This window comes from Coturnix japonica, chromosome 14, assembly GCF_054131305.1.
Source record: "Coturnix japonica strain WE chromosome 14, WE-NBRP24, whole genome shotgun sequence".
Taxonomy (NCBI): Eukaryota; Metazoa; Chordata; class Aves; order Galliformes; family Phasianidae; genus Coturnix; species Coturnix japonica.
The window spans coordinates 151,158-177,147 of NC_140676.1; the positions used below are offsets into that span (position 1 = coordinate 151,158).

Here is a 25,990-nt window from a genome sequence, read left to right on the forward strand (position 1 = left end):
CTGAAGGGAAGCTTAAAATATACAGGAATTTTGTGCTTGGAGCAGTGCGCTTGGTTGCCCAACTCTAAACTTGGGATGAGGAATAGATATCAGTGGCTGTGATGGGAGGGGATCTGTTTGTGCAGCAACACAGTGAGATGTACAGGATAGTGTTGGTGGCTTTATGCTCACAGAATGAAGCGTTCAGAATGGGAAGCAGAGGGCAGAGGCCTTTGTGATTCCACAGAAAGTGAGAGGGAGTGAAGGGATGGTCCTTCCATGGGTTTGGTCCTTCCATGGGTTGTATCTATATAATGCATATATACCACTGAGTGTAATAACTTGTTTGACCATCTCCCACCTCATAAATATAAAAAGCATCAAATTAAGAAAAGATGTAGAAAAGTAGCAGCAGTGTTGCTAGGAAAGAGCATTAGAGTCCATGGAACAGCAATGATTCTTATGGATGGCAGAAAGCCAGCCTGGAACTTCCAAAAAACCCACTGCAGTACCCTCAGATAGAAAGGCGTACAGAGGTCACAGAACAGGTTTCTTCAGCAAAAGTAGGTTATTAAACAAAAAGAAATAAGCTAGAACTGAGTATTGATAGGGAGAACAACTCTGCAAAAGCTAATAATGGAACTTTTGATTCCCTTCTTGAGGAAAGAGTTCAGAGCCTAAAGCCTTCCAGTCCATCCTCAAAGAACAGCAGAACTCCCTTCCCCTCCATTTCTCTCCAGTACTGGCTCAGAAATCCACCCAGATCGTTTTTGAGCCTGGATAAATCCAAACTGCAGGGAAAAAAACCTTTCTGAAATCCATGTACTTCAGTGTGAATTTGTGTTTATTCATTCCACAAGGATTTTGATAGCCTCCACTTTCTTTTTTCCAAAGCTTCCAATAGTCCCAAAAGCAATTTGCCTGTGCCCACGGGGCCACCTGTCTATGTGGACTTGGCATACATCCCCAACCACTGCAGCGGAAAGAACACAGATCCAGAGTTCTTCAAACGGGTTCGAGCGTCATACTACGTTGTGAGTGGGAATGATGCAGCCAATGGAGAGCCAAGCCGTGCAGTGTTGGATGCACTCCTGGAAGGGAAGTCTCAGTGGGGGGAGAACCTGCAGGTAGGTCACAGGACTGCCAAAGAATGTATGTGATTCTCCATGTGTCACAAACAAACTCAGAGGAAGGATACAAATGTTACTAGACATGCATTGCTCTGCAGAGTTAGTAGAATGTACTTAAGAGGAGGAGGACACACTCAGAATGATGTGAGTTGAATCAGGTGCGTCCTCCATTCCACTTTCTTCTGAGGAAGCATTCAGAGATCACACGTGGCTGCTCACCTGCTCCAAGGTGAGCCTATCTGCTAGTGAAAACAAGCAGCATGGCAGCCTACATTTCATCACAATGTCCTATGGCACTTGTTGCCAGCCCTTCTTGCTCAAGGACTTTACTAGTGACAGATGCTGACTTTTATTAGTGATTTAAAAAAAAAAAAAAAAAAGTATTCTTAGTCATGTTTCCTATGTAGTCAGGTTTGTAGGAGATCCAGGGTGGACACTGTTTCTGAAGACAGAAACAGGGAAATGTGTATGCTCTGTCAGAGGAAGCAGCCTTAGATTTCAGAGTCCTGGAGGCTGCGCACTGGGTCAGGAGGTACCCAAAGTCAAGTATCAGCCCAACAGCAGTCACATGCAGCACCGTCCCTTCTCACACTGAGGAATCTCTCTAAGGCTGTTTTAGGAGCACCGTTGATGCTCTTCCCTGTACCGCAGCCGTTTTCAGTGTTACTGTGTTAGTGCTGCCAGATTGCAGCCAACTCGGAGCCCCATTGTTCTGGTACTGCATAAGATAAAGCAGCAGCTCTGCCTTAGAGCATCTGTCATCTGAAAGACATTAAGTAGAACAAGCAGTACCAAGGGGACAGTGTTCCAAAATTAATGAGAAATTTTAGCCTTTTTATGGGCACTGTTTATGACTTGCAGTTATTCTCAGATAATCACGCCTGCTTCTTTATTCCCCAGGTGACGCTGATCCCAACACACGATACTGAGGTGACACGAGAATGGTACCAGCAGACACATGAGAAACAGCAGGAGCTAAACATCATGGTACTGGCAAGCAGCAGCACTGTTGTGATGCAGGATGAATCTTTCCCAGCCTGTAAGATTGAATTCTAACTCCCCCCAGCCCCACTTTACGTTCATTCATTGACTCTCCAATCACCGATGCAACGTCAGAGACACCATCTAATCACAGTCCAGGTCTTCTCTGGTTTAATCCTTTACATGGTTCCCATTTGTCAGGCAATCGGGTACCCATCTAGCTCAGCACTGGATGCCGTGAGAAAGAAGTGCAGGGCTCTGTAATATTCTGGACTGAGCTAAGGTTTTGTGCAAGAGCAGTTGCAGGCCAGGGGTGCTTCCGCTTTCCCTGCTTTATTCTGCCGCCTGTACAGTTTCTGTAGACTATCTTGGCTGCCTTGCTGCTATGAGAGCTTGTTCCACTCTCTTCCTGGCTGCCTTGCCATTTAACTTGTAGCACCATGACCCTTGTCTTTCTGGTGAGGGCTAAAATGCTGCTGCTGCTGCATGTTGACGGTGTGTGGGGGGCAGGGGGGTAGAGAAAAAAACTAATTTGCAAAGCAAATGGACTGAGATGATGAGGGAAGGTCAGACTTTCCAATCAGTGTGTGACAGTGAAGGGCATTCTTCCATCTCCCACCCTGAGCATACAGGTGGTGCTCTGGGTGAGGGGATTTGTGCTCCAACTGGACAGGGCCACTGCTGGCCACTTCTGCAGGCTTCTGTCCCAATTAAGCGCTCTCAGGCTCCTGCAATGCTGGCTCTGTGCTCAGGGAGCTGTACTGAACGACATGTTGGTTTGAGAGGAGAAAGCTCGGCCTGTTGCTCTTTGCTGCTAAGAGCACATTCCTAACCTGCTAACTTGAGTTTTGCACACCAAGTGGCTAACCTGCTCCTGCACAGCAACAGTGTGACAGCAAGGGGCACAGAGGGGCCACTGCCTGAACAGTCACACTTCAGAGAATCTAAACGCACAACTACAGCTGCTTCTAAAGCAGAAGGGCTGCAACAACCCGGCCTCTCTTGGCCTATCATCTCTGAGGAACCTCCCTGTCACTGTAAACCAAAGGTTTTGCTGAGGAGTGTAGTGAGGCAGTTGAGGAGCTTGCATGCCATATTGAGATGCTAGTGTCTGGCCAGTAGAGCTTGATGATGTGCAAGCAACAGCAGCTTCTTTGCTACGTGTATGCCAACAGCCCGGATTCTTAGCTGTGTTCAAGCTATTGTTGCCTAAACTGCCTCCACAGAAAAGTGTGCCCAGGATTTGGAGACTAGAACCTATGGGATGAGAAGTTCCCAAAAACACTTTGTTGAAGTAGATCAGTGACTGTGTTAGCTCATAGCTTCTCCATACCTGTGTCAGGGATGTACATGTGTTGCCAGCGCAGAGGAGCTACTTGTGGTTGCAGGTGGCAGCTGTTGCATCTTCACTTTATGGCTGTTCTGGCAAGAAATGTAGCTGTGTGCTCTGAATGCACCATTGCTGCTGAACCCAAAACCTCCCTGGCACACAAGTCTATTCCAGCTGCGGGGCTGCTCCTGCAGGGAGCGCAGCAATGAGAGTGCTGGTGCTCAGGTGCACTGTGTCAGCAGCAGCAGGAAGCCTTTGCCAAAACCTGGACCATCTTATCACAGGGATGACTTTAACTTTCTGTAAGACAAAATGAACGGCAGTAGGTTGCGCTCCTCTGGCAAAGGAGAGATGAGATAGGAAGCGCTGTTGAAAGGCTTGACATACAAGTATTTCCATCTGCTGCATCACCCGCTGTGCTTGGCCCCGAGCCGAGGTCTGATTCCACAGTAAGCATCCCAGGACGATGGGCTGTACTTGCCTAGGACTCTTCAGTTTCTATGCTAGTGTTTTCTAGCAGCTGACACAAAGAAAATGCTGCTTAGAAACTTGCTCCTAGAACTAAAATGGAGCTTCTAAGGAAAGGGTTTATTTTGCATTTAATTTATGTATTTATTTTTTGTTCTTAAGCTGCTTTTTGTTTGGATTTACTATTTTAATTTATACATGTAAACTTGAGACTATGTGCTCTTGGTGTCAGCTCAGAGGTTTCTCAGTACAGATGCTGCAATTTAAAGAACAGCAACAAGAAGACTACAGAGGGATGGGCAGAGTATTTGCTGGCAACAGAAGGGATCTCTGCTTGCAGCCTGCAAGTCTGTGTCTAAAACCCAGCAGCTGCAGGACAAAGCCCGAGGTGAGCAGCCTCTCCCCAGGGCAGCCAGCCCTTTTAACACACTCCCTGGTAGGAGTGTGGGAGCTTACTTGGGGATTTCTGAAATCCCTGCACTGTATTCATGTTAACCATGGAGTCGCAGTGTGCCAGAATAAATGTCATTCTCTGCAACCCAGTGGGATTATTTTCTATGAATGTCAGGTACAGCAAGCAATTGTAGGCAGTAACAGACCTGCTTTTGCTTCTCCCAGCTCTGCTCTGGGGTTTTGCCTTCAGTGCTTTAGGGAAATCCTGGTTCACTTGTCACTGGGACTGGATGGCAGCCAGCTGCAGGAATAAAACACCGAACATCCAGTGCCAGGTAGCCAGAGAAACAAACGTGACAACTTCAGTGACTGGGTCCTTGGATCCCTCAGCGTGGCTAGGCAGAAAAGCTAATGCACTAACTTTATAGATAGACCCACAAATGAATGTTTCTCTACTTTAAACTTGAAGTAATTCTGACTAAGCAGCAGTAACAGTGAGGCTTTGCAAGGTGCCTGCATCCTCCCCACAGGAGTGCAGCTGTTGGCACGTGTTTCAGTGCAAGCACTCGCCCTCTGCACGCTGTGCTCTTGCACGTTGCAGCTGTGCTGCTCGGACTGCTCAATCTTTCCCCAGTTCACTTCTGCGTCCTTGAGACTCCACAGTTTTTGTCAGACTTTGGTGGCAGTCTCTTCTGCCTTCAGTTTCTCTCCCTCCCTTGAGATCTTCTGAAACTACAGGGAAGAAGAATTGTATAAATTCCAATTTATAAAGCGTCGGACTCTGCTCAGCCTGCAGGAGCCAGCAGAACCGAGCCAGAGGTAATACAACACTAATAGAGAGAAACAGTTAAACTCTGCTTTTGCTTGTTTCTGCATGTGGGCAACAACACATAATCTTCCTGTATGTAATAGGTATAAAATACTATTTTAAACCTATAATTTAAAAAAAAAGTGAACGTCTTAACTGTATTGAAATGGCAACTTGTGCTCCCAGCTTCGATGCTAAATGTTTTAAAAACAGAGCCCTGATTCTTTTCTTCAGCATCATATTTCTATTTGAATTTAGTTCCTCAACCTCTGTCCTTTTGCCCATTTCCATGTGAAACACTCTGTAACTAACTACTGTCAAGAGAGGAGCCCAACACATTAATAATAAAGCCACATTAATTGCGAACAAGAACACCTCCAGCTGTTTCAAACCATTCTTTAAGTGTGCACGGTGTGGGTAGGGGTGTGCAGCGCTGCTTACCCACAGCTGCTGCTGCAGCCCAGCCCTGCCCTCAGCCCTGTGGGAAGGATGCCCACACTGAGGCAGATCTGCCTCCTGGGGAGGGCTGCTCCTTGTTGCAGTCCCAAAGCCAACTCCTGCCGCTCACAGCAGGCTAAGGGCCTGCAGCCATAGCTGAGTGTGCAGCCATAGCTGTGTGTGCAGCCATTGCGGCGTTCACTGCCTTGCAGAACTGCACTGCAGCCCTCTGTCAAACCAGTGACCCTCAGGAATGGCTGCTGTGCCTGGCACGGCTGGCACCCCTGGAACTGGGAATATCCTGAGTGTGGGAAGCACAGCTGGGCAGTCCCAGCCTGAAGCCAGCAGTTGGGCAGGGCATGCAGCAAAGCCTCCACACTGTACTGATGGAGCATCACGAGGCCATCCCTATGGCAGCAGCAGGCCTCTGCCCTGCTTCACAAGCTCCTCTGAAGGGAAAGTCATTCATTTGGGCTTCTGCTTCTCAGCTGAAAATGAGGGCAGCAGTCACTTGCTCCTGCTGTGCCCACCAGCTCAGCTCCTTTGCTGCCTGGACACCCTGGAGGAAACACTGCATAGATGAATGCAGAGCAAAAAGAAGGCAGGGACGGGGCTGCAGCACTCAGAAGAGGATGCAGTGGGAGGGGAGTACATCACAGAGAGCTCGGCAGCTGGTGGCATTGGTCGGGTCCTTTGTAAGCCTGAGAGGAGGGCCACAGCAGGGCAGAATTGCTGAAGCAGTGCACAGACATTGCCTGAGGGCCCTGAGAAGGATATGGAGAGCTACTCCACCTCCAGCTTTCCCATGGCCAACTCTCAGGACCAGGGCACACCAAAGCCCAGCAACCTCAGCCCTGATAGGCACAGGCCAGGGAAGCTGATCATCCAAACCTGAGTACCATACTGCCAATAAAAGTCAGAGCTCTTCCATGAGCACATGGCAGGACTTCCATCACAAAGCCCTGCCAAAAGGGCGTCAGTTTCCTCCTGGTGCAGCATTGCACTCAAAGCCACTGTAAGATCTGCTGCATTTCAAGTACAAATGAACATCACCTGAAATGCCCAAAGTGAAAAGTAGAGTTGTTGGGCATGAGGAAGCATTATGCAGGGTGCCCTTGGAACCAATGAGAAGGTTTGGACCAGGTGAGAGGAACCAAACTCTGCCCCAAGGTCTTCACTCTACAGCAAACCACCACGGGTCCTGGGCAGCCAGGACCTCTTCCCCCATACAATCAATTCTTCAAACAAGGAGAATGAAAAGAAGCATCTGGCTTTCCCAAGCAAAGCCCCATGCGTGTGCACTCACTTCAGTGGTGGCTTGTCTTGACCACAGTTTCTTCTTGCTCCACAATGGCCAAGAACAAGCAAGGCTTGCTGCCCTGAGCATCAGCAAGCTCTGCACAAGTCAGCAAAGACAGACACCAGACCCACAGCAGAGATTTACTGTGAACACACATCACAACACAGCACAGAGATCTTTGGGCAGAGCTTCACAAAAACGTATATCATGGCTACAGACAAACACACAGACTTGTCCATGAATACAGGAGGCGCAAGAGGCACAGCCCTGCCCTGCACTTTGGATGTGGCAGGGGCACCTGTGTCAACGTTGCCCTCAGGCTTGTGCTCACAACTCATTTACATAAATAAGTATTAAATATATCTCATTTTATATAGAATAAAGTTTTTCTCCTTATTGGTTTCTAATAATCCCGATTTGCTCAAATAGCAGTTTATCTTAATTTCTGTCACCAAGAGTTCAAAGCTTTACCTCACATGACTCTTGGGAACAAGAAAAACCCGTGAGATCCTCCCTGCACACCTTTCTCTGGCTGGATCCCTGGCTCCAGCCAGCCCAGCAGGAAACATTCAAGTCCACTCCAGAGAGAGGTTTTCTTGCAAGAAATGGCCTTGAACCTGTTCTTCTCACTACTCCACTTCTCAAACTCACACAGAATGCTTTCTCCTTTTCCTATTCTTCCCACTACTGCTGCTCTGGATCAGTTTTGGCAGCCAGCAGTGGGGATCAAGAGGAGAAGGAAGGAACAGAGAGGAGACTGATGGTTGTGAAGAACCCGATCACTTTGAACCCAGAATGCCTTCCCTGAAGCCTATGGGCCTACTAATCACCAGGGAGCATTTGTCCCTCTGGACTCACCACTCCAAAAACCTCAGCTCTACCAATCCTCTGCTGTCCCAGTGAGCATACAGTCCTGGGGAGATGCTGAACCAAAACAATGCCACATCCCTGCTCGATGGAGGTGCATTTGCTGTTTGTTTAACATGGTAGGCAGAGTACTGTCTCTTGCTGGATGGCAAAGAGTTACGTAGGAGCAGAGCAGAAACTTCCACAACTTGGAGTCCTATGAAGTTGGGACATGGCTTGTTCCATGAACAACCATCTGCATGAAGTGCTGTGCAGGAAGTTGGCTGCCTCCAGGCTAGAAGTGCTTGTAGTGTGCTGTCCAGTGAGCTGCTAGTTCTGCTGATCCTCCTGCAGCTCCTCCATACTTGTCTCAAGAGGCAGTGGTTGCTTCCAGCACAGTTGACCAGACAGAAGCTGGTCTGACAGAGCACTGTGCCCCACAAATGGTTCCTCACCCACATGCTCTGGGTCTAACGCCTCTCCCAGAAGCTCCTCTTCACAGGGCAGCAAGATGTTCTTGGCCAGCCCCAATTGATCCAGGCCGGTAATTACCCCTAAATCCTCCTCAGCTGGCTTCACTGTCTCCCCAGCTGGCCTCATCTCAGACTCTGCACCACTCTTTGGTTTCCCTATGTTAATTGGATCTGACATTTCCTCAGCTGAATCTTCTTCCAGCTCCACCATACTTTTATCCTCTGGGTTAGGGTTCTCCTTACTGCAAGCCAGTGTCTCTGGGGCACTGGGCTCTGTCACTGTCAACTCAGACATGCCCACTTTGCCACCAAGCCCTCCACTATCAGGCTGCCTCTCTCCTTGTTCAGGGGACTGGCTACTCAGCAGCTCCTCGTTTTTGGGGGGACTGACGGAAAGTTTCTCAGCGAAGTTGAAACGAGTGCAGCTGTCCAAAGAGGTCGGAGAGGACGGGCCTGCGCTGGAGACAGTACTGGAAGGGCCACTGCTGTCTGCAAAGAGGAGGAAAAATCTTAAACATTTAGCTGATACTTCCCTAGCCCAAAGCCTGAGCAAACCCAAGCTGTTACCATCCCACAGCTCTACAAGAAATGGGTGAGGGTCACCTACGTGCCATGCATCCATGCAATTCAGCTGATGAAAACACAAGCACAAAATCCACACTTACATTTTGTTATATAGTGCTACACTGAAGTTATAGAGCAACATGAATCTTCATGTTGGGTACTGAGTGGAAAAGCCGTTTCTTCATTTCCTCACTGTTACGGGACACTCATCTTCAGCCTCACTACCCCTAGATCCTGACATACACAGTCCTTGAATGCTGAACTACAACTTCCTCTGGAAGAAGAAATATTATTTCTCCACCAGTGACTGTTCTTGCCTTATGCTGTACAGTGAGTGAAACTGGAGAATAGGTTTAGATTATACCTAGTCCAATAAAAGGGGGAGGATTAAACAATTGTTGTTGGCCAGATCAGTTCCTTGACCTCAGTGACAGCTCAGCAAACAGGACTGCAGGCAAAAGGAGCAAACAGCCAGGAGAAGAACAGATCTGCCCTTTCACTGGCAACACTGACTTGTGTTAAGGCTGTTAAACTTTTTGATGAGTCTTTCCCCTTCAAGATGTAGTCTGATCAGCAAAGGGGACAAACTATAGTCACCGCTTCTGCAGAGACCATGAGAAGCAAGGAGTTAGGTGAGGAGTTAAATGGTAGGCTATCCTATATGGAGCTCTCAGTGTGGCATGTATGTGGCTGGTGGGGTAAGGAAGTTGCTTCCACATGCTGACACTGTGTTGGCCACGTGTCACGGAGGAGCACAGAACTTGAGATGAAAATGAAGTGCATGTAGGCTCTCCATGTCCTATGGCACTCAGTAGAGGACGCCTGGAGAGACAATATCCATCCAATAAGGGATTTCCCTGTAATACACAGTCCTATAAAGAGCCCCTATTCCATCTTTCTCTGGGAGCTTTCTAACAGGGCATAAGACTTATTTTCCTCTTTCTTACTTCCCCATTCTGATTCTGTTCCATAGATGGCAAAGCATAAAACCAATACTTGGCTTCTACCATTCTACCCTCTTCTCCCCTCCTTCTCCACCATATTTACCCCTAATCAAGAAGAGAGCACACTCACACCAAGGGGGCTTATCCGACCGCTGGCGCAATGGGAAAGAGGATGATGACAGAATTCGCTGAGACATAAAGGGATCCCCTGGTATCTGGCTGCCAATCATTGAATCAAACAAAGCTCCAAGAAAAAAAAAAAAGAAAACAAATACACAGGTCAATAACATTCAGTGAATCAAATCAGAGTCTACATTCTTCAGCAATGACTAACAGGCGCTCAGGAAAGAGTTTAAGAATGCACATACAGAGCTGTGACCGCCCCCAGTCCCTGGGAACCTAAGCCTCAGATTTCCCAAGCTGGAGTTTGTATCCACATCACTGTGCCAACCAGCAGCAGACAGACCCGACCAACCATGTGTGGCTTTGGATGGCTCTGAGCTGAATCCCACAGCTGACTGCAGGACTAGAATTCTCTGGGACAGGCATCAGTGACTGTGCTTATTGCTCAGCCTGTCCCCACACTGTAAAAGGCCAACAGTCCCTATGTTCTGCTCTGCCCTACCCAGAGACGAGCCCACCTCATCAGTACCTGCAGTAGACTGAACATGTGATTCACTGCAACTCCTGCACACAGCCGTCAGGAACTCATTGACCTGCCGCAAAGAGAGGGAGTTGTGCAGGGTCTCCAGGGGATAAATGGTGGGAACCATGGAACAGCCTTCAAAACCTGGAAAGAAACCCAATCAGAAAATGAATAAACAGCAATCTAAATCTGTGCAGAACCACTCACGGCTTAAGGAGCTAGGCAGTCTGAGAACCAAACAACAGCCACACTCAGGCCTAAGGTCACCTTTTCTAGGCCAAGAAAATCACCAAATCGCCATTAGGCAATCACATGCAGTTACAGACCTGAAAGCAAGCATCCAGGCATACGCAAAAGGAGGAGGAGAAGGAAATATGAAGCAGCAGCAAGGTCTGCTGCAAAGCCTGCTTCTCTTTCACTAAACTATCTGATTAAGAGGGGAAACCTGGTGTAGTTCTGCAGTTTACAGAAGCTTAAAAAAAACTGAGTGAAGTCAGCAGAATTTCCAAGAAAAGTCTCCCACCATCAGCAACACTCCAACCTGAGACACAGTCCACCCTCCACCCATCCATCAGTTACGGTGCACTGCTGCCTTTGCAAAGAGTGGGAAAAGAACCCCCCTCCCTCCCACCACACCCTGCAGTGAACACCTGATAGGCCCCTCCACAGACAACTATTTGAATCACGTGTCCCCAAAGAAGACTTCATTGTCAGAAAACCCTGAATTAGTAAAAGTCATATCAACATCTAACAGACTCTTGCTGAGAGCTAAGATGCATCACAACCACTCAATAAATTCTGTGCTATCCAGTCAGCAGAGTATTACAGCAAAGCACCTTTCTCTTCATCCAAACTTCCTGATAGCACTCTGTGCCAGTGAGCCAGCCTGAAACTGTCAGAGGAGCAAGGAAGAAACAAAAGAGTCGCTGGGCATATGGTTGTAAGGCTCCTTCTGCTCTGCTTCTCACGTTTAAAGATCTCTAAACTCCTTTAGCCCAGGCGTCCCATTCTGTGCCCTAAGCTCCCTCTGAGGAGTTCAGAAAAAAAAATAAAAAAAGGAAAGAAATTGGATCTGTTCCTACAGGTAAGAAAAATTACTTTGAAATGAAAAAAAGTGCATTGGCTTTTGATGCACATGGCAAAACTGCTGCTCAGCACACTGACAGGCTACAATTAGTCCCTGCACCTAAAAAGGAGAGAACCTGGAGCACCCAGATTATCTGCTACGTATGTCATTGTTCCAGTCCTTCGGTCACCTCCAGATTTCATCAGATAATCTCTGCCCCAATGCACTCATCTAACCCAGTTCTGCAAGAGGCAAGGAACCTGAGCCAGCAGATGGTATTTAGAGTGACTACGTGTCATACAAGGAGGCTACAGACCAGAACATCACCAGTTTGCAGTGCTGCTTGCATCCACTACCATAACAGCCACTGGAGATGAAGAACCCTCCAGCCACCCAGAGGGGTTACCTGTGCCACAAACATTAATTTGAGACATGAAGGATAATAAATCTTTGGCTAGAAATGTAAGACAGAAAAAAAACACCACATTCTTCTTCCTCTTGCTGAAAAGTCCTTCCTGAATAAAGAAGAGTGTTTATTCATTATTTTCTCACAGGCACTCTGAGAGACAAAGCTAAAGGAAAGCAGTGAGGTAACGATTTTAAAGACCAGCAGACTGGAGATGGCCTTGCAGGAGCATAGAGCTCAGCTCACAACAGAATTTGCCTTCACAGAGACCAAAGTTGACTCAGCTATCAAGACCCCCAAAGAAAATGGAAAGTAGTTTAAATACAACATAGGGCAAAGCAATGTTGTTGCAAGATACGCTGGAGGCACCGACAGGGATGTGAGTGCATGGGCAAACCTCTAATAAAGAGAAGAAATCAAAGATCCAGTGTCAAAGGAAGGTGTGACACCAACAACACTAGTGATAGATAGAGGCCAAGGAAGGCTCAAGTGAGAAGTCTTTTTGGCCCAAATCAACTGTTTTTGTGTATTATACTTTTACCGGAGAGCTCTGAAAATTAGCATACACGTTTTCATGGGCAGCAGTTACCAATTTACTACACATCTATCTGCTGGTGCGCTCTGCGCTGGCGCCAAGAGGTTGCCTGTTCCTGCATAGTGGAAATCCTGAAAGCAAGAGGTAGAGCAGTGGCACTGATACATCCCCAAAGTTCTTCATGCCAAAGCTCTGTATGTCAGCTCCTCTGGGGCAAAGAAATACCTGTCCCAGTCTCAGTACAGATTCTGAAGGGTATGGGAGAAAGCACACTCAGCAAGCTCCCCTCCAACACGCTTGTCAGTTGAGCCATACTTTGCTGGGAGAGCTCCAATATGCCATGTGTATACCCGTAGGTGTTTATATATGTGTACATAATATGCACATGAACTAGGACTTCTGCTAGCAAGCCCTTCTAAATTTAAGTCTGCACAGTCAGCCTGAAGGTCTGTTCTGGTCAGCTGCTCCCTGCCCACAGTGCCAGAAGTGTATGTTCACAACAGGCTACAAGACCAGACAGCACGTGGTGAGTCCTTCCCCAGGCCTGCAGTGACCTTACAGCTCAGAAATGCTCTGAACATGATGCAGCTTTTTCATGACATTCTCCAGCCTCCACTTAAAAGTTGCACTTTTAACACCTCACATAGAGTTACAAGGAGTTTCACTGAGTTGTTTTTTTAATTCACTCCTATTTGATGCTGTGTCCTATTTGATCTGTTAGAAACATCCCAGTTCTCGTGCTGAAACAGAGGCCGAACTGCAGATCCCCACCACTCCTCTCCAGGCCACTCATACCACCACCAAAACCACCCTTCCCAGACTGCAGATGTCTTCCTTTGCCCAGTGTTGATGGTCAGCTCTACATGAAATTGGAGCAGTTTCCTCATGTTACCCAACATGGATTTACGCTGAACATCACCTGCTGTCTTACTACCCAGTTGCTCACTGTCCCATGCTCCTTCTGTTTCCTCCTCACAGCTGACCCTTGCTGTTATTATCAGTGCTATTCGTTACCAACATGAATGCACTTCACACCTTTCCTTTCCCAAACTAGATGAGCACAGATTCCCAAAAGGATCACTTCAAGGCTTCACTGTTGATCCTTCCAGCTATGGATGACAAGCACATACTTTTATCTCCTTGTTTTTGTCTTTTCCTTCTTTTCTTTGGTTAGGTAGAAGTATACCTGAGAGCCAAGAAAGAGAGGAGAGGAGGGAAGGGGAGTATGTTGTTTTACAAAGGAGAAATTCGGACTTTTATCTACAAAGACAGGAGATACTTCTCTAAGAACACCAGCAAGGGTTCCAAAGACACTAATTGACTGTGGTTTGAATGGCAGTCAAACTGAGGGGGGTAAGGGGGCAGAAAGAACTTACTGAGTGCAGACACCTGATTTCCACATAGGAAACCTACTATGATGATGCACAGAGCTCATCAGCTCGGCTACATCAGAATAGGTGGCACAACCAGCATTGCACTGCAATATTTTGAGCTTATTTGCCTAAAGTGCTGAACTCATTTCCTCTCTCCACTGGAGCTCACGTGGGAAGGTTGAGATCTGCAGCAGAGGAAGCTCAGCTTCAGCTTTGGAGCAGTCTGCTTTGCTCCAGTATCTCATCCCTTGAAGCGGTTTTGATCCTCTTTAGTATTTGTTGCTAAGAGACCAAGGATTGTCCTAATTATAGATGAAAAGCAACTGCCATCTCCAAGCTGCCTACTTGACAGGAAGGGCTGTATCGAGAATAAATAGGCTGTATATAAAAAATTCTCTTTTCTAGGCTTTGAAAATGTTTGATCCTGTTGCTTCACTGCCTGAGAAGCTGTGCTGTGTCTGCCTCTGTCACATACGGGTCTGAATGAAGAAAGAACTCCATGCATCACACCACACATTCAGCAAGCCACATGCACTGAGCAGGTTTTATGGTGCACCCCCAGCCAGACACCCCTCTCAGAGAGGAATCTCCTGCTTGCCTTAGGAGCACTGAGACCTCAATTCATCAGATTTCCCACTTGTGCCAGAGGCTGACAAATACTCAAGAAGCACTGGTTTATAACATCTAGATTCAATACTGGAATCATGTACCTGCCCCCATGTGACACGCTGCAAACATCCTAACAGGTGAAACAGATGCCATGCAATGCAGACGCACAGAAGCTCAGCATCTACACTAGCTTAACTTGGTCTCTCTAAACAATACAGTCCCATAAGCACTCACTTCCCCTAAATAAATTTCCACTGCACGTTCATTCACTCTGCATGTGATCAGCTACATTGCCTCCTTAATATTCTTTCCTTTCACACTCTCAACCCTTTGGTTCCTCCATCAACAAGGGGACACTAAGCAGCACGCTACTGAGACCTGGGCAGGTGCATCACGTCAGCAGGACACCACACTGGGAGGAAAACAGCATTTGCAGAAAGCTTATTGGCTTACCCTGGATAAAGGAAGAAGGCAACGAACAATTGCCCAGGATGGAAAGAGCAGAGTTAGAGCTACACAAAGAGCACTGGCTCCACCTGGAAAGGCTGCTCCTAAGGCTACAAAACTGCCGGTGCAACAGCCCACACGCCTTGCTGCAGCAGCAATCCAGAGATGTAAGGGATGCAGTGAGGGGAAAGGCTTTCCTTTTTTAGAAGCAAAGCATACTTTGCATTCTCAAGCAGACACTGGTCCCTGCTCAGGTCTATGAGCATGGGACTAAGGCAGCTGCAGCGTGCAGTACCGTAAAGACACTCCAAGTCATCCTGCCCTGAGATCAGCCAGCTCCTGAAGAGGCGCAGGTGGTAGGAGCACTGCTGGAGGTGATGGGCTAGAGTGGCATCCAGGGAGATGTTCCGGCTCGTGGCATAGTCAGAGGAAAAACGGCGCAGCAACTGGGCAACGTGGTGGTGCTCAAACGCATCTGGAGGAAAGGGGCCATAAAGAGTGAGAGGAGCGGGGAGGTGCAGCTAAGAAACAGAACAAAATGTAGAGATGCAGGAAACGGAGCTGCCAGCAATAGGACTGCTGCACAGGAGGTGACCCACATCACGCATTACAGCCCAGTCCCTCCCGCACTAAGAACAACAATACTCTCAGTTCTACATACCCCAAATCAGAAGGCAGCAGGGCAGGCTCTCACCTGACCCAGCCTCTGCCAAACACAGTGCACGTGGGCAGTCCCTCCACGAGCTGAATGACGAGGTTTCATCTTTGTAAGTGAAAGTCAGACGACTGAAAAAATTCCAGGATGATCTCTAAGTCCTGCGCATTTTGGGTTCAGCAACATAAGAACATCGTCCCAGACTCACCCTCCCAGCGGAGACAAGAAATCCAGACTGCCAACAAAGCAGAGTCCTGCATCCAAATGCAGCTTCTCACTTCATCAGATGTAGGAGAACAAATGACCTGACACCAAGCAACTGGAGGCAAGGCGAGGTATTGCTGGGGGACAGCACGGCTCAACTGAGAACATATTGTTAGTGCATGTGGAAAAAAAGAAGTGCTGACGTACCTTCTTGAAACTCTCAAGAGAGCCCTGTGCAATCTTTTGTGATGCTCTTGCTATCACATGGCAGACAAGATCCTAATCCACAGGCCTGTCTTCATTCGTGCAGCCTCAAGACTCATGAGATCAGGTCATAAATCATCTGGCCTGATCCTGTGCTTGGCCACTGCTCTCTTTCACCCATCCCACCTCATCAAGTAGAAGCAGCTCTTTAGAAAAAAAAATATCCAGATTTAGGGCTATGAGAAACTTTTGTGTCCTCGGATAAGTGGTTCATGCGGCTATTAAAACCAGTGCTACATCTGAGCCAAACTTAATGCTCACACCTGCTGCACACCTGCTTTCTAGACTAAGATGCACACTGCCATTAGAAATATTCACTGGGTCCTTGGGAAAAACCTGATGCTCAGTTCCACTTTATTATACTTCTATGGGAGGCAGCTGCTTTACACTATGGTTTAGGACAGACTGCTGCTTGGTACAAGTTCTGTTGACAAGATAGAATGACAGATCCTGCTGACACACACATTTCCTCAGATGGCACCCAGACATACAAGCAAACTGAGCAGCTGGCCCCTCTGGGAAAAACAAGACCAAGCAAAGTGAAAGTAGGTTCCCTTTGGATAGCTGAAGCAATAACGCCACATTTAGCTGCCCCTCCCTCTTTCATCTTTCCCAAAACAGCCTTTATAACAGTCTTCTGGACTTCCTTCACCTTCCAGATCACACAGAGCAGAGGTTCTCCATATTTATTAAGAAGAGGATTTCAGAAGCAGCCCTGATCGCATAGGACAGCAATGCTTAACTCAGTATCTTTCTGTGATCTGCTTTGGTTCTAAATTGTCTCACTAGAAGGAGCATGAATTATGGGTAGGAGCGATGCTATGAAACAAATGTTTTGAGAAGCTTCTATGCAAGACTTGGATAACAAACAGTAGCTCAAGGAATCTGCTACAACAGAGTTAGTGGTCTTTAACCTCAAGAGACCCACAGTTCCAGTTACAGGTTACTGGCACTATGAAGCAGAGATGGTGAATAAACATAGGCACTGTCAGACATCCTTCCTTAGCAAGCCTTGTCATAGGTACCAGCATGACAGGAGTGAGGACAGTAAAGTCACACTGTGTGGCATAGTGCTGATCTCCTCCTAGCTCAGGAAGGTGGCAGGGCCAAGGCAGTGCTGTACACCAACAGCACATGGAAATTCTGGAGAGACCATTCCCAGGAAAACATCTGCACTCCCACCAACACCACTCTGGAGTAACCAAGGGGCCAACCTAACAAACCTGTCTGCAAATAGGAGTACTAGTAGCTTCATAGTCTCCTAAGACCACTGTGCTATGGAATGCTGCTAGCACCACCCGCCCTCCTGTCACAGACTGCACTTCTCCAGGATCTCTTCTTGTTTTAGACCTGAAGATCTGCAGTGCAGAAACTGAAGACCAAAGTTGCTGGTGCATTTAGCATATGGAGCAGGCATTCCCACACACAGCTCAGATCCAAAGGCATTCTTCCAACAACCTCCACCCCCTGCAAGGCAGAACTAGAGAAGGCCTTACATCAGCAGTGGATTTAAAGGCTGCTTTAGGAATACCATTCACAGTCACTGCTCTTGATTATTCACCTGGGACACAAATGCAGTCTGACAGACCTCCCACAAACAGCATAGGAACCACTGAGCAGTAACAGCAGATGAATGAACAAGTCAGTCACAAGGAGACAATGGGGGAAGGTGAAGCATGGACACCAGGTACACAGACACGCAAAAAACCACAAGAAGGCTGAGAGTATGTGCAGAGAGGAGAACTGAACGTGAGGATGGGGTTAGAAGTGTGAGGGAACGTCAAATCAAGGAAGCAAACGTACCATTAGTCGGATGCTTTGCAAACGACACAGAAAATCGTTTTACGGCTGGCATAGACAAGAGCTCTGAGGAAATAAAAACAGATCATCTCAGTTAACAGCCTGCCCCTAAGAAACCCCCACGCTTCATGTGCTCAGCTCTGCCCTTCCAGGTGCGCCTCCTGCTGGATCCCCCTAGCACACCTCCATCGGCACCTGCCGTACCCCAGGCACGTTATGTCTGCAGATTTGACGGAATCTCTTGGGTTCCTCACACACACCGGCTCCCCACTTCCCTTGCACTGTCCTGTCAGTGTCTCTCCTGGCTCTTCGAAGACATCAGTGTCATTCCCTCCATCACAGACAGCAGCCCATACCTTCCCACCACACTTCCAGCCGTCTTGACAGCAACCCAAACTCAGTTCAGCAAGAGATGCAAAGAGGCCACACTCAGCCACAAAGCTGTACCAAGAAATCAGCAGCACCACCACATATCCTGAAACCCTGGAACTACAGTTCTCAGGATTCACCTCTGCCCAAAGAAAAGATTATTGCACAGAACTGAACAGCCTTCGCACTGCTAAATGCAGCTCAAAATCCTCTAAATGCGAGCTAAGCAGAGCTATTCATGAAACCAAAAGTTAAATCAATGAAGTAATTAGGGAACAAGCAGAAGATCCATGATTACATCTCTCTGCAGTTCTGCTGTTCAAAGCATATCAGTATAGAAGGGGTTTTGGAATACACCTGTGAGACTGATCCTCAGGCTTCTCCTGAATCAGACCAGACCAAGTCCTCACAGAAATCACACATCAGAATCAATGCAGAGATAGCCAATATGTACCTAATGGGGCACAAATAGATGAGTTTGTGGATTAGTCTCCATATGCTCAAACAAAAAAAAAATCTTCAGTTTATTCCCACTCTGGAAACGCCTCAGTTACTGTGGAAAGAATGGAAATAATGCTCTGCAGCAGATCATCTGCATGTGGAATCTGATGGGAGAACTCGTCCAGTCATACCTTTCACTACTACTCAGGACCTAAGGATGACATTTCTATTTAATGCATTCATTCTACCTGATCAACGTGGTCTTTATACATGCCTGTCACTGTATATTGAGGTAAGGAGATTCACATACTAACTATGCTACACTGTGCTTCTCTATTTACACCCACTGACTTACCCACATAATACGCTTAAATCAGCTCTCAAAATTGCTTCAATCTTCCTTTGCAACATAACAGCCTTAAAAAATTTGGTGTTTTTTTTGTTTTTTTCCCCCCCTCTTTTTAAGCTACAAATAGATGGCAAAGCTCTTTACACATGTCCTCTGAGAACCGTACAAACCCTGGTGCTGCAGTCACACAGATGGTAGCTGCCATCAGTCCACTCAAATCTCCTTTTTGCCTTCACAAGAACATCAGTTTAGATGGTGCAGCAACACAGGCTACTGGATTCAGACAACTGAACTTCAAAGCATCACCAGAGGACCTTCCTTCCACCTAAGCTTGGGGCACACCCTCCAATGAAGCATTTCTTTGCCCTCTTCCAGCGCCAAGCAAAAAGACTTAAGAAATTAGGGCCACCTTAATTTCACTTGAGCAAGTCTTTGATGAAGTGCCACAAGCCACCTGCTGTATGTTGAAGCATCACAGCCATGAAAAATATCAGCAAAGATGTGCTCCAAAATCTGGAGACTTTTTAAAGATTATTTGCCTGATGTCTTAGAAAAAGGCCTTGATACAAATGTAGTCCAAATGTCTGCTGTAGCCATGTCACCTACTGCACTCAGCTCTGGTGGTGTTTGACTTCAATGCCAACGTTTATCATTTCATTAGTGCTCATTTAAAAGGAAAGGCCCAGGACAAAGGCTTACTTCACATTCCACACTACCTTCAGGAGATAAATGCCCTGCTGCCTCCTACTTGTTTTTCACAGTTCTTCACTGTAACACTATAATGTGATGGAAGGTACAGTGATAATAGCAGGGTGGCAAAGTCTTTGGCTGCAGCAAATGAAGACAAGCCCAAATGCAGCAGCCACAGACACAGAAATGAAAGGAAAAAAAGCTGCTTACATCTGGAAGGCCTCAGATAGACAGGGATCTGCAGAGAGATACCCTCACCTCCACTGCCAACCCTTAAATGAGGTCAGGAAGGGGTGGATCCTGGCTCCAGCTCTTCCTGTCACCCAGATGTATTGCATGAACTTGAGCTCCCCTGGGTTGGCCCTGCCTTCCCACCAGGTGCCCCATCACTGCTGCAGGTTGTGACTCAGTGTTTCTGCTACACTCACAGTTATGATGATTGCAACAGAGCACTGGTAGCACAGGGTGCTGTAACACTCCAAGAAATATGAAAAATGAAATGTAACATCTAGATGAATAATTCTGGGCTGTGTTAGTCACATGTTAGTGAAGTAAGTCTGACTTGTAAGTACTTGGGTCTACAGCTGCATCTCAGGGCACAGAACACGGAATTTAGACTAGCACTGCAGGAACGTGCCCTGGACCTCGACTGCAAGGAGCCAATTGCAGGCACACTCCTAGTACACAGCTGACAGAGAAAGGCAGCACTGCACCAAGGAATGGTAGGGCTGAACAAAATCTGCCCTGGTACCAGCTGGGTACAGAACAAGCAGTCTTTGACAGTCTTCCCTGAGAATTAATAATTGCCTCTGGACCTATGGTATTTACTTGGTGTGGAAGAAAATCAGTCAGTGTTCTAGCTGGCCTTTTCAGTGTTTCTTGTGGTACTCATACCCCTGCCCTGTGCCAAACACCACAAACTTCTATTCTGGAACCCATGGTCAGCCAGCACGTGCTTCCTTGGGCAGCTCAGACTTATGCAGCAGGGCTTGACAAATCCTTCCAGTTCACCTTCCTCGCCTCTATCACACACATAGCCTGGGGTGTGCTATGAAGCTCCCTGAAGAGGTGAAAAAACTGCAGTTTTCTCTTACACTGGATAGCAGCACAGAAAGCCGGTGTACATCATGGCCTCTGTACAGCAGTATTCATGGGGTTCCAACAGATCTCAGAATGGGTAACATCTTTCCACCCTGATATGTTAAGCCTTCTTCCTTGCGTCATTCATCACTCTAATCAACACCTGACACAGTCTTACTGGGATAATAATGAACACTTTCACTGGTGCATTACATCCCTACAACTCCTCTAGAATACTTCAGCCTTCTGTGCTACAGTTTCCTTGAAAGTAGCAAAAGCCTCTCTGCTTCTCAATGCATAATTCACTTATACCATCTGGAGATAAATCTTCAGCTGGCAACATCCTTTCATCCAAGCAACACACACCAAGCAACAGTTGCACTGATGATCCAAATACATCCTACCAGACTGTCTTGCTGACCTGTACAGCAGTTTCTATGGACCACTCACAATAACTCCACCTTTGAGTCCTTCTGTGGTGTTCTGTCCAAACACACCACCTACTGCATGCATAGCACACCTATTACACTGCCTTCTGACAGCCATCTCAGATTCTTCTCTGCATGACCAGCACACAGCTCGGGTCTTCAGTGCTCAACTTCTTTCCCACAGCACATCACATCAACCCACACTCTGTAGTCTGAGGTTTCATGTCTCAATAGAACCTTGGTTTAGCACGATTGAGGTCAACAAGGTAAGCAAGATGATTTTACACATACCAGGACAGGCCTACCTCATATCTAGACCAATAATCCTTCCTCCACACCAGCAGTATTAAAATGCCAGAGGAAAATCAGCCACCAGCACTACTATACACCAGCATTACCATACATCAACACACAGCTCTTCACACAATTCAGCCCCTGCCCTGTCCTAGCAGGGAACACGACCTCTTGGGATATGACAGAATGTATTACTGTAGATGAGGTGAATATACACATCCAACTGTGTCATTCTTCTTAGCATTCTAAGTCTCTGCCTTAGTAGCTCCCTGAGACACAAAAGGCCACAGATTAACCTGCTGCACAGAGAACACACATACCGTCTTTGTATGTCAGGCTGCTGGCAAACTTTTTGCCATGGCTGCGTGCGTAGTCCTGAAGGTTGGGGGCACTGGAGGAGCCTCCCAGCACAGTGGTGCTAAACAGCCCGGTGCATTGTGACCCTGGAAAGGCATGGAAGGTGTTAGTATGACATCTCCACACCATGCAACTACAGAAAAGCATGTTAGTTGAAGAATGAGGAATAAACTGCCTGCTTTAGAAGCAATCCCAGGAAATACACGATGCTGGGGAAGAACGGGGAGGCAGTATTGCCCATTCTGAATTCAGCAGTGCCATATGCACAGAAGGTACACCAATATTCAGCTCCAGGAAATTTCCCAGCTCCTTCCAATGGTATATTTCCCTCTGCCTCTTCCAATCTAATCTAGGAAGAACATCCTGACACCAGCCATCAAATCTAAGTACTCCTGTCAGGAAAGCCAGGGTGCAGATCATTGATGTTCACATCACACAGCGTCTTCTCTCCTGCCTTTTCTCTTTGGAAGGTCCTTGTTCCGCCGGACACTGAGAAGAACAGCTCCCTATATCTAATACAATTCAGGTTGTTGAAACTGTTGCTGCAAATGTGGATTAATCACTCTGTCAATCAGTAAGGAAAGTAACGGGAACAGAGAGCTTTCTTTCACACCTACTTGGTCATGCGTAGTCCAAGTATTCTGTGAACAACCTTACAAAGCACCAGAGGTGCACACAGCGTAGAGCTCTTCTTTCCCCGTGGTAAGGAAGAAGGCATGCATTACATTCTCATGCACAGGAGAATGCAGATGAGCTCTGGTAAGTGCTGGTGTTTGCACAGCATTTTTCACAGTGGCTTGACATTATGTGACATTTGGGGAATGGCTGGGAATTTGAAACAGAACTCATTCGACCACAGAAAGCAATTGTATGTGACGGGAAAAAAAGCCAAACAACTTACTACTGGAAAGATAAAACCACTGACTGTCTATAAATTCCTTATTCAGCTGCCTTGATACTACATTCTGTAAATACCATCTGCTAAAAACAACATTACTCCCACATACCTTGCTTCCAGAAACAAGCAGGTTGATCTTGCTCCACCTTGTCTGCCAGGACAAGAAGGCTGACACACTGCCTACTGGTATTTAAATGGAACAGTGCATCTTTTATTACTGTTAAAAGAAATAAATTCTTCCTATAGCGGAAGCAGCTCTTGGTTCTAAAATGCAGCATGATTTAGGTTGGAAGGAAACCCTGGAGGCTTCCAGCTTGGATGAATTTGCTAGGATGTGTCCAGTCAAGGTTTGCATACCTCCAAGGAAGGAGAACACAGGAAGATTCCAAGCCCCAGTCCCAATATTTGGCATGCTTATGGTGAAAAATTAGTTCCTCCAAGGTAACTGGAATTCCCTGCATTGCAACTTCTACTTGTTGTTTCTCATCCTATCAGCATGTATCCTGGAGCAGACACTGACTCCTCTGTAATCTCCTGCTTGGGTGGCTGAACAGCATTAAGGTCTCCACCAATCTGTGCTGCAGCCCCACACACCCCCACTGCTCTGCCCTGGGCTGACGCCTGTTACGTCCATGCCCTTCTTCACCCAGGGAGCCCAGAGCAGGCAGCAATCCTTCAGACACAGCCTCACAAATGCTGCATAGGGGAAGAACTCTTCCTCAGCCTTCTGGCTGCAGTCCTATTAACCTGGCAGAGAGAGCAAGCCATCTGCCTTCTCCGCCTCACGTCCATTTGTCAACCAGGAGGATGCCAGGTCTTTTTCTACAAATCAGCATTTTAGCTGGAGTCTCTTTGGAGAAGAAAACAGAGATCCTGAGCTTTGGGTTACTGATGTGTAAGCTCAGTCTCAGCTGTTAAGTGCTTCTCTGAACTGTGAAGGTTGACTAAAAGAGTTCTCATACGCACTGAACTAAGTGATTCCACCACTGTAACACTGCTAGTGGCTTTCCACTGGGCAGAGCTGCATGTTTTGTCCTTGGACAAAGAGCCAAGAGCTCTTGCCTGCAGAATAGCTGATACACAAGTCTGAGAACATTTCTCCTAATCCCTATAACGGGAAGCTCAGTGGTGACTCAGCGTGAGCAGAAATCTATCAGAATGCAAACACAATTTTGTCAAGTGGCAGCCAGCATGATGCTCAGAGCCATACTGTCATGGTCTGAAACAAACAAACAGAAACAAAAGACAAGACTTATTTCCTGGCAGATGAAAATGTTACTATAGATTTTTATCATTTGCCATCCTGTACCACTAATCATTAAACTAAGGACAGCCAAGTGTATGTAATCATACAGTAGACAAAGGCACTTTGTTAGCACTCTTAAACACAAACAGAATTTACAAGCATGACTCTGTGGATGACAGCAATTGTCTACAGTGAAATTACTGTAGCCGAATTAAACAGACAAGCACACATCCTAAAGAACGCCATACTAGCAAGTTGGATCTAAGATGTAGCAGCACTTGCAAGGAATAACATAATATGCTGCCTCATTTCTGTATATTTAACTTTCAGATGTATATTCAACATTTCAGATGTTTAAAAACAGTCGTCCCTTGTTTCACTCCTATGGGAGTGAAATTCTCAGCACAAAGCTGCCAACCACACTGACAGTATATCACCTATTTAACAGCAAGGAGTGATTTTATCCTGTTTCAAAGTGCTTTGCAAGCGAAAAAAGGCACTGAAACATCCCCATGCTTCTAGAGCTAGAAGTACACACACTGCTGCTAACAGTCCACAATGATGCATTTGTTCCTATCCAGAAAAATAAGGCAGACTCCAAAGCAACATGCTGTACAGACAAAGCAAACTGCAGCCCTCGCTTCTTCCCAACAGCCATTTCAAGGCATTTCTGAATTACCATGAAGACACAATTCTGGCAGTTATGGCAACAGGGCAACAGCTCTGCCCTGCTTCTCCTTCTGATACAGCTCAACATGTGAAGGAATATCTGAAGAGATGCACATGTTCCCTCTGAGATAACAATAGCCAGACACCGGCAAGGTCGGGCTCTGAACTTCAGAAAAGCTCAGAGACAGCAGGTAGCATCTGAATGAATCACCTCACAGCACAGCTGCTGAGAGAAACATCGAAGCCAATGTTCAGGATCCCATGAGTTCTATATTCTTTCTCTAAGAGAGAAAGTGCACCTCAGATCATAAAGAGAGAAGACATTAGACTTCTATAAAGCAAGCAGGAAAGGAACCACAAAAATTCCTTGAAGAGCTTGATTTCCACAAGTAAAGAAGCGTCGTTCTTTTCAGCAGCTCATGGACTGAGATAAATTCACAGAAACAGACATTCTGATAAGCAGAAATGGTGCAGCCTGGTGTTGCAGCACGACACCAGCTCAGCCCTTCTTTGCACACAGCCATAAGTCTCCACGGGAAAAACGATGATTGAACTGAGTATCCAGACAGAGGCCTACAGATCTGCTCGCTCAGCTCCCACACAGAATTTTGCATCTGCAGAGCTTCACAGCTGGGTGAATGACCAGCAAAGGCCTCCCAGCAAGGCGAGTCAGGCAAGAACTTGAAATTAAACCTGATGAGATTGCACTTCAAGTTTTGTTGTCAAGTCCAGTACAGTAGTAATCTTCTTCATTTCCAAAGCGGATGTTCTGCAGAAACCTGGGATATTTCCTAATTTCAGCAAAGAAAATTCTATCAAATTGATAAGAATCGGTTTCCGAAGAAACAGCTTATTCAAAAGTGACAATGCAGTGATCAGGCCTTTCAGATAACCCTCAACTGCAGGGTGCCCGTGTCACAGAGTAAAGAGCCAGGAACAGTCAGAACTGCTGAAAGGAAACCTGTGGCCATTCCTCAGGACCCAAACGCAAAAAAAAAAAAAAAAAAAGGTTCTAGGGAAAAAGAAAGTGGGCCTAACGTGGACATTTCCATTCCCTGCTGCTTTTCAGGCTTCTGAGGGATCTAGGTTTATCTATTTTGAAAACCCTGGCACCAAAGATTGCTATTCAGCTTCCAAAAATTCTTTTGCTTTAGCAAAAATATTTCATGAAGGATTTCCACAGACACAGTTTACATTAGGGTGGCAGGGAATGGTATTCTCAAGGACAGAACAGAGAACACCAGCTGCCCCAGAATATTTTCTCCCACTGGCTACCATGCAAAAAACAGTTAAGCAGGGGATCCCAGCTCTGAGAGCTGTCAAACACTGCAGCAGAAGATGATGGATCTGTTTCATACAAGAGATCTTTAGGGAAAAAAGGTAGAAAGGCAATAGTCCTACATGAAGACAGCTTTGGACGTAAACTACTCTCCTGCAGAACAGAAAGTATTCTAGATCTCATGTGAAATCATCTCCTCTTACTAAGTTTAAAAATGATGTAACAACTGAG

The 25,990-nt window shown here is 46.7% G+C and overlaps 2 protein-coding genes across 31 annotated transcripts in view; one reads left to right on the forward strand and one right to left on the reverse strand.

Moving 5' to 3' along the window:
* MAP1A (microtubule associated protein 1A) overlaps positions 1-5,461 on the forward strand; it is a 42,556-nt gene extending 37,095 nt beyond the window's left edge. For all 4 annotated transcript variants that reach the window (XM_015873214.3, XM_085515061.1, XM_015873213.3 and 1 more), the window contains 2 exons: positions 874-1,106; positions 2,010-5,461. In XM_015873214.3, the coding sequence (XP_015728700.2) occupies positions 874-1,106; positions 2,010-2,165 (389 nt within the window). In that variant the 3' untranslated portion in view covers positions 2,166-5,461. The remainder of the gene's footprint in view (positions 1-873; positions 1,107-2,009) is intronic.
* A 1,487-nt stretch (positions 5,462-6,948) lies between these two features.
* PPIP5K1 (diphosphoinositol pentakisphosphate kinase 1) overlaps positions 6,949-25,990 on the reverse strand; it is a 39,784-nt gene continuing 20,742 nt past the window's right edge. For 10 of the 27 annotated variants that reach the window (XR_014934220.1, XR_014934224.1, XM_015873244.3 and 7 more), the window contains 5 exons: positions 21,631-21,753; positions 17,663-17,725; positions 10,307-10,444; positions 9,785-9,898; positions 6,949-8,635 (listed from right to left, as the gene is read on the reverse strand). Coding sequence is in view for 20 of the 27 variants with exons in the window: in XM_015873244.3 (XP_015728730.1) it covers positions 8,004-8,635; positions 9,785-9,898; positions 10,307-10,444; positions 17,663-17,725; positions 21,631-21,753 (1,070 nt within the window). In the remaining 7 variants the exon portion in view is untranslated. Of the gene's footprint in view, positions 8,636-9,784; positions 9,899-10,306; positions 10,445-15,031; positions 15,212-15,556; positions 15,754-15,802; positions 16,006-17,228; positions 17,340-17,662; positions 17,726-21,630; positions 21,754-25,990 lie in introns of those variants that run through there. The other 17 variants (XR_014934221.1, XR_014934225.1, XM_085515091.1 and 14 more) reach the window with 10 other exon arrangements.